General features: G+C 43.7%; 1 protein-coding gene across 2 annotated transcripts in view; it reads right to left on the bottom strand.

The window, feature by feature from the left end:
• The window catches only part of Alox5 (arachidonate 5-lipoxygenase), a 48335-nt gene extending 45386 nt beyond the window's left edge, over positions 1-2949 (bottom strand). For both annotated transcript variants that reach the window (XM_048444449.3, XM_085686939.2), the window contains exon 1: positions 2676-2949. In XM_048444449.3, coding sequence (XP_048300406.1) covers positions 2676-2825 — 150 coding nt within the window. In that variant the 5' untranslated portion in view covers positions 2826-2949. The remainder of the gene's footprint in view (positions 1-2675) is intronic.
• Positions 2950-15013: the final 12064 nt, after the last annotated feature.

Genomic DNA, 15013 nt, shown 5'->3' with positions numbered 1-15013 from the left:
TGGACAGCAAGGATGACTGGTGCATGAAGGTTAATGAAGAAAGAGATGTTTGCTCTCCAGTGATGTTCTTCCTCACAAAGAGGTACTAAGAATTTACTTTCCATAAATATAAGACTATTTGTTAAGTATATTTAAGAAGCATATTATCTGTAAGATGAATTTACATGTATGGAATATATTCAAGAACCACACACTCGTCAGCCCATCAACCTTAGCTGTTTCCAAGTTCCGCTGAGCAGGTAAAGCAGTCCACCAAGAGCCATGGAGGACCAGCTTAAGGGACAAGACCATTACTCAACAGACAACAGGAAATGTCCAACATTCAGGCGACCCCATCTGCAAAGGACTCAGTTCCTGACCTGGATCCCTATGCAGAACTCTTCTAGGAACAATGGGGGCTGGGCAGCAGTACAACTTACTAAAACGAATGAGCACTGTCCACTATTCAAGTGCACACTAGGAAGGGGTGCTGGAAGCGATCCTTGGACCTTTATGGTGACCATTTTCCATGTTATGCATGGTGACACTGTGGCATTCTTTTAAGTTGAGTGGGATAGCCTTATCTTCTCAGCAAATGTTTCCCTTAAAGTTTCTTTTCTACCTTTACCCAAAAGGGACAGACATCTGGACTCTAAAGATACAAGGCCACAGAATGAGGAAGTAGCTCTGGGTATGCAAGAGAAAGTATGTAGCAACTCTGCATCAACAGGAACTTTCTCAAGCTTTCTTTCTTTCTTTCTTTCTTTCTTTCTTTCTTTCTTTCTTTCTCTCTCTCTCTCTCTCTCTTTCTTTCTCTCTTTCTTTCTTTCCTTCTTTCTTTTGCCAATGCTCTTTTTGCATTCAGCTCTAGGACAGCGGTTTCCTCTCTTGGATGGAAATATGCATGCAAATCTCTCCTGAAATTTGCCTCTGGAGTTCCTGCTGAGGTGTTGGATTGCAATGCCACTAGAATGACTTTTCAGGTTGGGAAATAGAGCAGAAAGAGATAAGTAATGGACAGAACACAGTGCTCACACTTCCAGTCAGCTACGATGGCCACACTGCTCTTCTCCTCTTGGGGGAAATGACGTGCGATGTGCCCTGTGTTACACAGCCTGGGCACGCTGATAACCTGTGCTTCAATAGATTTGTGAAGGCCCCTGCAGTCCACTTATGAAGAGGAAGTAACCTGTCCTCTCTCTTTTTCCCCTAGATATTCCGAGAACCCGCAAAATAGTGGAAATAAACAAAAGCAATCTGGAGGTTACGTAGGGTGTAAGCATCCCGAACAGTTGCCACATTTGGTCTTCGGCAGCACAGTTCGGGGCCAGCTCCCTGACTGTAGAAACCAAGCATGAGATCCTATTCTGAGGTTCCATATCCTGCTTTGCTTGAAGGGAGTCCAATCCTGGCTAATAGCTTGCAATTCGTGGCTATGTACCAGGTCCCAGAATATGAATCAAGCCTGAAAAGGGGCTTCCTTAGTTTAGGCTGAACAGAGCTGACATGAACTTTAACCAAGAAATATGCAACAGAAACATGTGAAATTGTCACTTGTGTTTATCACAAACAGTTCTAAGCAATTTCGTGTGAGTTGACTCAACAGTAAACTAAATGATAAGAAGGTGGCCTGGTGGCCTCTAAACTCTTTTGGTGTATTTGAGGATCTGGGGGTGGTAGAAGGAAAAATAAAAAAGACATCCCCCGAGTGCCTGCAGTGTGCTTGTTAGAGCTACTTAGTGGGGCACTGAGAACCCGACCTGCCTGTGCTCGGAGAGAACCGTGAGCTACAATGTACACACCTATAGTGTCCAAGATAAATGGCCTTCTCCAGAGCCTGGGTGGGGCTGTAGATGCAAAACCTCTGGCTGCCTTGACTCCTGAGTTTCCAAACTCCAGTGTCTGTATTAGGAAAGAAAGGATATCTTTCTTCCTTTTTTTCCCCCCGTCCAGAGATAGATTGGTACTCAGGGAGGAAGTGTTTCCTTGCACGCAACTTGTTGACAGGCTTACCAAAGGCTGCTCTGCCTGAGTTTTCTTCCTTGAAATTCCGCCAGGGCGGGGTTAAGGAATGTAGGATGCCTAGGGGTGGGGACAACCCATAGATTCATTCCCGGCCACCAAGTGGAATTGGGCTTCCCCATGACTCATGGACAAGATTGGACCTAACCCATTTTCAGTGTGGTATACTGAAGTTCACAGTAGGGATAAAACAGCGATCAAGCCCAAGTGGAACACAGGCTTCTGGAACCCTGACTTATGCTTGACCCCTGGAGCGTTGTCTAACGGGGAGGGGGGGCTTTCTTTCTATGCTTTTCAGTAGAACAGGACTCTGAGGCACAGGGACCTCAGAACTCCTCTCACAAATTCTGGGCTCCCATTTGTGAAATTTTATGCCTTGTCCCACGGAAGAAGCCAGCTCCATGCAGACCCCCCCCCCACTGGCAGGCCATTGTTTCTTAAGCGGTCCCGACCACCAGGAAGCCCAGGGTGCCTCGTTATCAAAGTTCCACTTGTCCTGACACGCGCGAACTCTGGCGCTGCGTCAGGGTCTCAGATGCGCTCACAGTTGGGACTCGGATTATACAGTCCTCAGATGGCTGCCCGCCCTGCCCTGCCGCTGGCTCTTTGCCGCTAGCACCCCTGCCCATCCCTCCTCCCCAGCCCAGTTCTTGGTCCCGAGCGCACATCCTCACCGCTCCTCTCTCGAAGTCATTGTAGAAGGCCTTGTCCAGCAGGTGTTTCTCGCTGCAGCCCGCAGAGCCAATGAGACTGAGGTAGATGTAGTCGTCGGTGCCCGCGAACCACTGGCTGCCGGTGGCCACAGTGACCGTGTAGGAGGGCATGACGCTGGGCAGTTAGTGCAACTGGCGTGGGTGCAGGAGCCCGCGAAGCTCAGCGTGGCAGCCAGCGCACCAGTTTCTTGACCCTGTCACCCGCGGCAGCTCCCTGCCACAGTGGTCAGCAGCCGCCCAGCCCAGCATTTGGGTCAGGCCCCGCCCAGAACCCGGCCCTGCCCTCTGTCTCAGGCTCCGCCCCTGACCCTGGCCAGCTCTGGCACCCCACCTTCCACTTTATCCTCCTCTCCTACAGCGCTGGTGGGGCAGTAATCTCGTCCCCTATGGGGGTGGGGAGGAGAGGGAGCTTGTTCCTGTGCCCCATCTCACCTTCTCTTCTACCCTGTAGGTGTTCCAGCAGCCTAGCTTTCATCCCTCATTTGTTAACGCACTCATTAGTTAGTCAATCCCTTATTACTTTCATCCTTGTGGTTTACTGCCTGCCTCAGTGCTCCTCATTGCCAGCCCAAGGGCTGAGGTATAGCGCTACCTACAGTCTATGTCCTTATTCAGTTTTCAGAGGGGCAATGCTGCACATAGATCATGCGATAGTTAACTTGGAGCAGGGGTTGAGGAGAGGCCACCTGTAACCGATACCGGGGGTGGATCTGAACCTCAGAAACAGAGTGTTAGCTCCTTTACAGGATGCACAGGTCTTCTCTCTTTGGCCAGGTACTGGTGGGGGTCAAACTGGGAGAAATGGTTAGTGATACTGGGAAAAAGTCCTAAAAAGTAGTGGCCAGGGTGGGAGACTGCTGATCTGCGCCTGTAGGACTGCTTGCAGAGGGTGGGCTTGCCGTGGGAAAGGAGTTTGTCTTGTCTAGTGATGCCTCAGGGAGCTGATTGAGGCTGGGAGTCCCGGGGAGAAGAGTGGATGCCTCTTTGGCGATAGTCAAGCTCCCCCTTTAGGGTCAAGGCAAAAAAGAAACCTTCAGGACAGTAATGGCTGAAAAGGTGAGGAAGGCTATCCCACCGTGCTTGCAAAAGTGCAGCGTGTGCATGAACAGCAAGGAAAACGTAACTATAAAGACCGCCTGGTCACTTCTAGAAGATGGGTTGTCAACATTTCCCCTTAATTTATATTTGAATAATGGGCAGTATTAATTTGTTTTTAATAAATTGCATTGCTACTCCTTGGTTATTCCTTTCAGTTCTGCTCTTCCTGCCTTTCAATTGACTGGATGGGGCCCGCCTAGATAATGAGACAATGTATAGTTAATTACATCTACAAAATCCTTCAGCAACACCCTAATCAGCCTTTGATAGCATGAGTAGGCATTGTACATTGGTCATACCATGGACTAAGTGAGCTCCTTTCCAAAGGTATTTATCTTCCCATCTCCACAAAACCTTGGCATATTTCCTTCCCTCTGGATTTCTCCTGTCTTCCTTCTTTACCTCTAGATCTCATGCAAAGTCTTCCCAGATGTGGCTTCTTCCCTGGGTCTGTTTGCCTCTCTTTCTCATTGACTGAGATTCCCACAGCCTTTTATTTGGCTTACCTTTTTTTACTTGTCAGCACACTGCCATTTTGTCCCAGCAGAATCTGCTGTCCTCCTTTCTCCCACTGTATTAAGAGGTACCCGGTGGCTGGCACTGTATTAGGAGGTACCCGGTGGCTGGCACTGTATTAGGAGGTACCCGGTGGCTGGCACTGTATTAGGAGGTACCAGGTGACTGGCACTGTATTAGGAGGTACCCAGTGGCTGGCACTGTATTAGGAGGTACCAGGTGACTGGCACTGTATTAGGAGGTACCCAGTGGCTGGCACTGTATTAGGAGGTACCAGGTGACTGGCACTGTATTAGGAGGTACCCAGTGGCTGGCACTGTATTAGGAGGTACCAGGTGGCTGGCACTGCATTAGGAGGTACCTGGTAGCTGGCACTGCATTAGGAGGTACCTGGTAGCTGGCACTGTATTAGGAGGTACCCGGTGGCTGGCACTGTATTACATGCGTATCCTAGTTTAGCACAATATGAGGTACAAAGAAGCTGGGCATGGATCCTAATAGGGGGAGGTATTCGGGAGCCTTAACTTGCTAGAAAAGCAGGCTTTGGTGGTTGGCAAAGCTGAGGTAAGGTAAAAGAAGAAGGCCAGCCCTTACTTCCCTTCCCTGGTGGCATGATTCCCTGACTCACGCAGTGGTGTGTCCACGAGAAACCCTGGAGCCCCCACATCATCATTGCAGCACGATGAATCTGCCCCTCAGCAGGATAAAGCAGACCTGGCCTCTGCTGGTCAAGGAAGTCTCTAGAACCCTGTTTGTCTGAGAAGCCACTTTCCTCTGCAGTTGTCTTAGCTAGCTTAGACAAATACAGAGACCCACAGCTAGCCATTATGAAGAGAGGAGAGACCTTACAATGTTCCACCAAGACCGTCCCTGCAGAGCTCAGGGAATCCCCGCAGCAGAGGAGGCAGAAAGATTGCCAGAGCCAGAGGGGATGGAGGACACCAAGAAAACAAGGCCCTCTAAATCTACATGAACAAAGCTCACATGAGCTCAAAGAGACTGAAGCAGCCTGCACAGCCTGCACAGGTCTATACCAGGTCCTCTGAGCATATATTATAGCTTCCAGTTCAGTGCTTTTATGGGATTCCTGAGTGTGAAGAGGAAGGTGTGAGAAGAGGTAGATTTCTGATTCTTGTGACTTTTTGGGGGCTCTTTTCCTTCTGATGGTTTGTTCCGTTCAACTTTAATGTGATAATTTTTGTTTTATCAGTCTTCAAGTAAGCCCACAAAACTAAAGAAAATGAAATACATGGAGGGGGGCCTTGAAATTGAGTGGGTAGGGAGGGAGCTGGGGGAGAATCTGGATGGAGCTGGGATAGGGGAAATATGATCAAAGTCCATAGTATAAATATTTTAAGTAAAAAAAATAACAAAATTATAGCCTCTTTCAGTTTCTTTTGATCTATTAGTATCAACCATGTAGCACAAAATTCTAAACAAACAGTAAAAATTGGGGGTGGGGGTAGGGGGATAAAGTCTCTCTTGTGCATTGGGAATTTAGAGGAAAATGTACAGTCACTTTTCTCCCTTCCAGTATCAGTTAGGATCACACTAGAGGGCTAGAATACAGACATGTTCTATCACTACCTTTAATTTTTCCAGACCATATCTCCCTAACTCCAGCCCTCAATAGAGGTTCACAGGCTCAGCAGACAGCCCTGAAGATGCAGGCGAACAGCGCATCCCAGCTCCTTGCTCATTCAGTCAACACTCACTTATGCCATCCAAGAGAAGTCAAAGGAGAAAGGATGATTCTAGAAATGTCCCTGTGAACTTGCAAACATTCTGTTGGATAATATTGAAATACCTGTGTGGTTCCTTCAGCCTGGGGTCAGAGCACCAAACATTTCATGGACCAGCATTGCCCATTCTGCCTCTGCCCTGTCTATCAAAATTGTGTCAATTTTTGTAGACTGGTTCCTCCCTCACATTTATTTATGCTATGGGAAGAAGCACAACTTTTCCTTGGCCTTCAGTCTCCTAAACCCAGTAGATTACATGAAGACTGAGTTCAACCACTGTGTTTTATTTAGTAAAACAAACTTAAAGAACCTTTTCTCCTTTTGTATTTTTAGACCAAGTACAAAGATATCTTCCAAACCCTAATTGGACTTGTGTGTGAGTTGCTTTTGGTTCCTGACTTTTTTAGAAGGGCACAGCAGGGAACCTGGATGAAGAACATGAGAGGAGTACCTCGGTCCAAGACTGGGCGTGGTCCTCTCTCTAAGACCTGCCCTCCATCACCCGAAGGGGCATTGGCTAATCTCTTCCTTCATGGCACATTTCTTCTTTGTGATACCCATCTCTGCCTATCACCATTTTGTGGTTTTCCTTGTTTTGGGTCTGTTTCCTAATAAAAGCAGAGAGCAGCTTTACTAACGTCCACACATTATCATTTAAGGTTATCATAAAGGTTCCGAAGAAAGAAAATATTCCTATGCGGGTGGGTGTGAGGCTATTTGAGCTCTCATGGTCTCCCCCACTGCCAAGGGCTGTGGGTCAGATCTGATTAGAACTATTCTCATTTGTATTTTGCAAACAGGAAAACTAGCTCACCAGACTTCCAATCACTGTGATGAAATGCAAGAGTTAGTCAGTCCCTAAAGAGAAAAGGTGTAATGAAATCTCAGTCCACCATTTCACTCATGGCTTTGACCTGTGGTACGGTTATGCATGGTAGTGACAGTGTGTGGTGAAACAAAGACCTCATGGGCAGAGTCTCACAACACTCAAAGGTATGCATCCCATGACCTGATAGTATATATTAGGAGGAATGACTTATGTGTGTGATAGGTAGTTTTAGGTAGGTAGTGAATAGTATGATTCTTTGTGACTTCTTTAGACACAACCTTAATGTTATTTTGCCTTCTTCCCACCTTATTCTGTATACAATCACTCAACAACCATGAACCTAGCCAATTACCTGGGGCTAATGAAGTCATAGATCTTGCAGAAGAACTTTCAACCACCACTTTACTAAATCAGGCCAATCCTTAACTACATTCTAATGATTTGTCCTTTTCCACACAAAAAAGTGTGGTTCTCATGCCTCATAAAGGAAACATCTCTTTGCAACAGACAGAGACTGTTATAGAAAAACACAACCCATCAAAATGCAGAACTGTAGAGATTAGACTCTGTAGAGAGCTGCTTTGTTCTGTGCCTTGAAAATGGCGCTGACTTACGCTCTTCACCCCTGACCGGTGGACATTCTCTGACCCTAATCATCTTTATTTATGGCCAAATATGTGACCTGGCTTACTTCTGCGTACTTAGGCCTATCTGCATTTCCCACGTGGCTTGCTAGGGCTGGCCACCCAGGGGGTATTCAAGCAGCTAGTGGGCTTTTCCCATCCCATTGTTCACTACTCAGAAGTTGTTCAAGGTCCTGAATAAAGCCTAGGAAAGAGAGCCACGTGTGGCATTTTTCTTGCTGGTCAAGTCGAACGCCACCGCAAGACCCAACTGATACATTTACATCACAACTCCTTCACCCGAGACTCAGGGATCACTGCAGAAGAGGGACAAAAAGATTGTAAGAACCAGAGAAACAGGGAGTTTGCTGTGAGATTGGGTCTCCAAGGAATGCATGAAGCTACACCCATAAAATCTCACCAACACTGCTGCCCAAACATGAGCTGAACAAGGATGACACCAACAGACATGCTAATATGAGTCGGGAGGTGAGGGCTGGGGAAGCTCAGGAGGCCTCGAGCCTGGACAAAGAACTGCAGGCAACCAAGGAAGGCTGAGAGCAGGAGAAATAGTCATCCAGGAAAACACAACAATTGGTTATTCAATAACAAATGCTAATCCCTGAAAACTCGCATAAAGTAACATTATACAGACTGAGAAGGTTGTACTTATGTATGTAGAAATACACACACACACACAAACCGCCACCAACGCCGTCGCCGCCATGATCATCATCACCACCACCACCACAACAATAACAACAACAACTAAAAAAAGAAGCTAATAATTTAGAAGAAAGCATGGAGGGGCATAAAGAAGGGAGGAAATGGGAGGGGGAAAATTAATTATATTATCTCAAAAATAAAGATAAAATAAAGAATAATAAATTATCAGCAGTTTAATCATAACAGAATTTCAAATTTCTTCACGAGGATAATGCAAATCTAGCAATAGCAGCCCAGATCCTCTCAGGGTTGGAGTTAGGCCCTTTTTGAGTATGATGCCGACACCATCAACAACCACTTGTGGTGAAGCACAGGCATTTGGGTTTTTTTTTTGTTTCTTTGTTTTTTTTTTAGCTTGGTTTTGTTTGTTTGTTTGTTTGAGACACAGTTTCTCTGTGCAACCTTGGCTGTTCTGTAACTCACTTTGTTGACCAAGCTGGCCTCAAACTCACAGAGACCCACCCGCCTCTGCCTTCTGAGCTCTGGAATTAAAAACGTGCACCACCACCACTCAGCTAAGTATTTGTGCTTTTTTTTTTTTTTAGGGGACTTGAGGTGGTTCACTTACAATTTCAGAGGTTCAGTCCATTATTATGATGACAAAAAGCACAGCAGTGTGCAGGAAAATGTGGTGCAGGAACTGAGACTCATACATTTTGCAGGTAACAGGAAGTTAACTAATAATCACACTGAGGGAAGCTTGAGAAAAAGAGACCTCAAAGCCCACCCCCACAGTGATACATGCCCACATTGACACACCCCCACAGGCCACACCTACTCCAACAAAGTTACACCTCCTAAAAGTGTTACTCTCTTTAGGGGCCATTTTCTTTCAGATCACCACAATGGGTTAAAAATAAAAAGAGTACAGAAATTTGGGTGGTTAGGAAAGTGGGCGATAAATATGGGAGGAGGTGTAAAGACGGTGAATATGATCAAAATACATTTTACAAGATTCTTAAAGAACTAATAAGTGAAGAAAAAAGAGTTAAAAAGTCCTAACACAGGAAAAAAATGCTTATAAAGATACTTATACTTGAGGCCAAGAAATTGTGTTTCCTGACAAATATTCTAGGTATATTTGAACAAGTATCCTACCACTTTTAAATGTAGTATTCTTTGAAAGTCTACCCATCATACGTTTCTGTTCTTCAAGTTGTTTAAATATTCCTAATGGTACTTTATTTTTTCCTTATTTATTTATTTAAAGAATTTCCACTTCCTCCCCTCCTCCCAATACCCTCCCGCTCCCCCCACTCCCTCTCCTCCTCCCTCATCATTCCCAAGAGCAGTCAGGGTTTCCTACCCTGTAGGAAATCCAAGTTCCTCCCCCCACCCTTCAGGTCCAGGAAGGTGAGCATCCAAACAGCCCAGGATCCCAAAAAGCCAGTCCATGCAGACGAAACAAGACCCAGTGCCATTGTCAATGGCTTCTCAGTCAGCCCCCATGTCAGCCACATTCAGAGAATCCGGTTTGATCACATGCATGTCAGCCACATTCAGAGAATCCGGTTTGATCACATGCTCGTGCAGTCCCAGTCCAGCTGGCCTTGATGAGCTCTCATTCAATCAGTTCCCTAGTATCAGTGGGTGAATGCACCCTTCGCGGTCCTGACTTCCTTTTTCATGTTCTCTTTCCTTCTGCTCTTCATTTGGACCTTGGGGGCTCAGTCCAGTGCTCCAATGTGGGTCTCTGTCTCTATCTCCATCCATCGTCGGATGAAGGCCCCCTCTGATTTTGCTTTCCTTGCTCACGATCTCCCTCCCTCTGCTTCTCATTTGGACCTAGGGAGTTAAGTCCAGTGTTCCAATATGTGTCTCTGTCTCTATCTCCATCCATCGCCATATGAAGGTTCTGTGGTGACATGCAAAATATTCATCAGTATGGTTATGGGCCAAGGCCAGTTCAGGCACTCTCTCCTCTACTGCCCAGAGTACAGTCTGGGGACCTTTCCTTGGGCCTGGGAACCCCTCCAGAATCAAGTCTCTTGCAAACCCTAAAATGGCTCCATTAATTGAGATAAAAACTTCCCTGCTCCCATAACCATCCTTCCTCCCTCCCCCCTCCCATTCCCCCAAGCCATGCCCAATCCTCCCTCTCTTCCCTTTCCCTAACCATCTCCCTTTACATTCACTCCCCCACCCCTGTGCACCCAAGTTTGCCTGGCAATCTTGTCTACTTCTAATATCCAGGAGGATAACTATATGATTTTCTTCAGGTTCACCTTCTCATTTAGCTTCTCTAGGATCACGAATTATAGACTCAAAGACCTTCAACTATGGCTAGAATCCACTTATGAGTGAGTACATACCATATTCTTCTTTTTGGGTCTGGGTTACCTCACTCAGTAAAAAGTTTTCTATTTCCATCCGTTTGCATGCAAAATTCAAGATGTCATTGTTTTTTACCGCTGAGTAAAACTCTAATATGTATATGTTCCACACTTTTTTAAACCATTCTTCTATTGAGGGTCACTTAGGTTGTTTCCATGTTCTGGCTATTACAAAGAGTGCAGCTATGAACATAGTTGAACAAATGCTTTTGTAGTATGATAGGGCATCTCTTGGGTATATTCCCAAGAGTGGAATTGCTGGGTCCTGAGGGAGGTGGTTGACTCCCAGTTTCCTGAGAAACCGCCACACTGATTTCCACAGTGGCTGCACAAGTTTGCATTCCCACCAACAATGGGTGAGTGTTCCCCTCATTCCACATCCTCTCCAGCATAGGCTATCATTGGTGTTTTTGAGTTTAGCTATTCTGACAGGTGTAAGATGGTATCTCAAAGTGGTTTTGATTTGCATTTTCCTGATCGCTAAGGAGATTGAGCATGACCTTAAGTGTCTTTTGGCCATTCGAAGTTCATCTGTTGTGAATTCTCTGTTCAGTTCAGTACCCCATTTTTTAATTGGGTTAATTAAAGTTTTAGTGTCTAGTTTCTTGAGTTCTTTGTATATTTTGGAGATCAGACCTTTGTCTGATGAGGGGTTGGTGAAGATCTTCTCCCAGTCCGAAGGTAGCCTTTTTGTCTTACTGACAGTGTCCTTTGCTTTACAGAAGCTTCTCAGTTTCAGGAGGTCCCATTTATTCATTGTTTCTCTTATTGTCTGTGCTACTGAGGTTCTACTTAGGAAGTGGTCTCCTGTGCCTATATCTTGTAGACTACTTCCCACTTTCTCTTCTATCAGGTTCAAAGTGGACAGATTATTGTTGATGTCTTTAATTCATTTGGACTTGAGTTTTGTGCATGATGATATATATGGATCTACTTTCATTCTTCTACAGGTTGACATCCAGTTATGCCAGCACCATTTGTTAAAGATGCTTTCCTTCTTCCATTGTATACCTTTAGCTCCCTTGTCGAAAATTAGGTGTTCATAGGTTTGTGGGTTAATATCCGGGTCTTCTATTCGATTCCATAGGTCGACTTCTCTGTTCTTATGCCAATACCAAGCTGTTTTCAATACTGTAGCTCTGTAATAGAGTTTGAAGTCAGAGATGGTAATGCCTCCAGAAGTTCCTTTATTGTCTAAGATTGTTTTGGATATCCTGGGTTTTTTGTTTTGCCATATAAACTCTCAAGGTCTGTGAAGAAGTTTGATGGGATTTTGATGGGGATTGCATTGAATCTATAGATTGCTTTTGGTAGAATTGCCATTTTTACTATGTTGATTCTCCCAATCCAAGAGCAGGGGAGGTCTTTCCATTTTCTGGTATCCTCCCCAATTTCTTTCTTCAAAGACTTAAAGTTCTTGTCAAATAGGTCTTTCAGTTCCTTGGTTAGAGTAACCCCAAGATATTTATGCTATTTGTGGCTATCGTGAAAGGAGATGTTTCTCTGATTTCCCTCTCTGCTTCTTCATCCTTTGTGTATAGGAGGGCAACCGATTTTTTGGAGTTGATCTTGTATCCTGACACATTACTAAAGGTGTTTATCAGCTGTAGGAGTTCTTTGGTAGAGTTTTTGGGGTTGCTTATGTACACTATCATATCGTCTGCAAATAGCAAAAGTTTAACTTCATCCTTTCCAATTCGAGTCCCCTAGATCCCCTTATGTTGTCTTATTGCTATTGCTAGAACTTCAAGCACCATATTGAAGAGGTATGGAGAGAGTGGATAGCCTTGTCGTGTTCCTGATTTTAGTGGAAAGGCTTTGAGTTTCTCTCCATTCAATTTGATGTTAGCTGCTGGCTTGCTGTATATTGCTTTTATTTTATTTAGGTATGATCCTTCTATCCCCTGTCTCTCCAATACCTTTATCATAAATGGGTGTTGAATTTTGTCAAATGCTTTTTCAGCATCCAATGAAATGATCATATGTTTTTTTCTTTCAGGTTATTTATATGATGGATTACATTGATAGATTTGCGTATGTTGAACCAGCCCTGCATCTCTGGGATGAAGCCTACTTGATCATAATGGATAATGTTTTTAATGTGTTCTTGGATTCGGTTTGCCACTATTTTATTGAGAATTTTCGCGTCGATGTTCTTGAGTGAGATTGGCCTGTAATTCTCTTTCTTGGTTGTGTCTTTTTGTGGTTTTGGTATCAGGGTAACTGTAGCTTCATAAAAGGAGTTTGGCAATGATTCTTCTGTTTCTATATTGTGGTATACATTAAAGAGTATAGGTATTAGCTCTTCTTGGAAGTTCTGGTAGAATTCTGCATTGAAACCATCTGGTCCTGGGCTTTTTTTGGTAGGGAGATTTTTGATAACAGCTTCTAATTCTTCACGACTAACAGGTCTATTTAGATTGTTCACCTGTTCTTGGTTCAACTTTGGTATATGGTACTTATCTTAAAAAATGTCCATTTCTTTTACATTTTCCATTTTGAGGCATATAAACTTTCGTAGTAAGAGCTAATGATTCTCTGAATTTCCTCTGTGTCTGTGGTTATGTCCCCTTTTCATTTCTGATCTTATTAATTTGCATGTTCTCTCTCTGCTGTTTGATTAGTTTGGATAGGGGTTTGTTGATCTTGTTGATTTTCTCCAAGAACCAGCTTTTTGTTTCATTGATTCTTTGGATTGTTTTCTGTGTTTCTATTTTGTTGATTTCAGCCACCAGTTTGATTATTTCCAGTCTTCTACTCCTCCTGGGTGAATCAGCTTCTTTTTTTTCTAGAGCTTTCAAGTGTGCTGTTAAGTCTCCAATGTGTGCTTTCTCCGTTTTCTTTATTTGGGCACTTAGTGCTATGAACTTTCCTCTTAGCACTGCTTTCATAGTGTCCCATAGGTTTGAGTATGTTGTGTCTTTATTTTCATTAAATTCAAGGAAGACTTTCATTTCTTTATTTATTTCTTCCTTGACCCAAGGGTGATTTAATAGTTGACTGTTCAACTTCCATGAGTTTGTTGGCTTCCTGGGGGTAGCATTGTTGTTGAATTCTAACTTTAATCCATGGTGATCAGACAAGACACAGGTGGTTACTAATATTTTTTTGTATCTGTGGAAGTTTGCTTTGTTACCGAGTATGTGGTCAATTTTTGAGAAGTTTCCATGGGATGCAGAGAAGAAGGTATATTCTTTCCTATTTGGGTGGAATGTTCTATAGATATCTGTTAAGTCCATTTGATTCAATACCTCCAATAATTCTCTTATTTCTCTGTTGGGTTTCTGTCTGATTGACCTGTCCATTGGTGAGAGAGGTGTGTTGAAGTCTCCTACTATTAGTGTGTGTGGTTTGATGACTGTCTTGAGTTCTAGAAGTGTTTCTTTTACATATGTGGGTGCCTTTATATTAGGAGCATAGATATTCAGGATTGAGACTTCCTCCTTATGAATTGTTCCTGTTATGAGTATGAAATGTCCATCTCTATCTCTTCTGATAGATTTTTAGTTTGAAGTCAATTTTGTTAGATAGTAGAATGGCCACACCCGCTTGTTTCTTAGGTCCATTTGCTTGAAAAACCTTTTCCCAACACTTTACTCTTAGTAGATGTCTGTCTTTGTGGTTGAGGTGTGTTTCTTGTAAACAGCAGAATGTTGAATCCTGTTTTCGTATCCAGTCTCTAAGTCTGTGCCTTTTTATAGGTGAATTGAGTCCATTGATATTAATTGATATTAATGACCAGTGGTTGTTGACTCCGGTTATTTATTTATTTATTTTTTGGGGTAGTAGAATGTATGTGTTTCCCTTCTTTGAGTTGTGCTTGTGAAGGGTCGCTAGATGTCTGAGTTATTGTAGGCGGTGTTGGGAATGTTGGATTCCTTGGGTTGTGATTTTCCTTCTAATACTTTCTGTAAGGCTGGATTTGTAGCTATGTATTGTTTAAATTTGTTTTTATCCTGGAATATTTTGTTTTCTCCATTGATAGTGAACGATAGCTTGGTTGGGTATCGTAGTCTGGGTTTGCATCCATGGTCTCTTAGTTTCTGCAGTACCTCTCTCCAGGACTTTCTGGCATTCATGGTTTCCATAGATAAGTCTGGTGTAAGTCTGATAGGTTTACCTTTATAAGTTACTTGATCTTTTTCCTTTGCAGCTCTTAATATCCTTTCTTTAATCTGAATGCTTTGTGTTTTGATTATTATATGGTGAGGGGATGTTTTTTTCTAATCCAGTCTATTCGGTGTTCTGTATGCTTCTTGAACCTTCATAGGAATATCGTTCTTTAGAATGGGAAAGTTTTTTTCTATAATTTTGTTGAATATATTTTCTGGACCTTTGATCTGCAATTCTTCTCCTTCTTCTACCCCTATTATTCTTAGATTTGGTTTTTTTATTATGTCCCATATTTCCTGAATGTTTTGTGATGAGAATT

This window comes from Myodes glareolus, chromosome 3 (genome assembly GCF_982192425.1).
Source record: "Myodes glareolus chromosome 3, mMyoGla1.1, whole genome shotgun sequence".
NCBI lineage: Eukaryota > Metazoa > Chordata > Mammalia > Rodentia > Cricetidae > Myodes > Myodes glareolus.
This window is presented reverse-complemented; position numbering and strand designations above follow the sequence as displayed.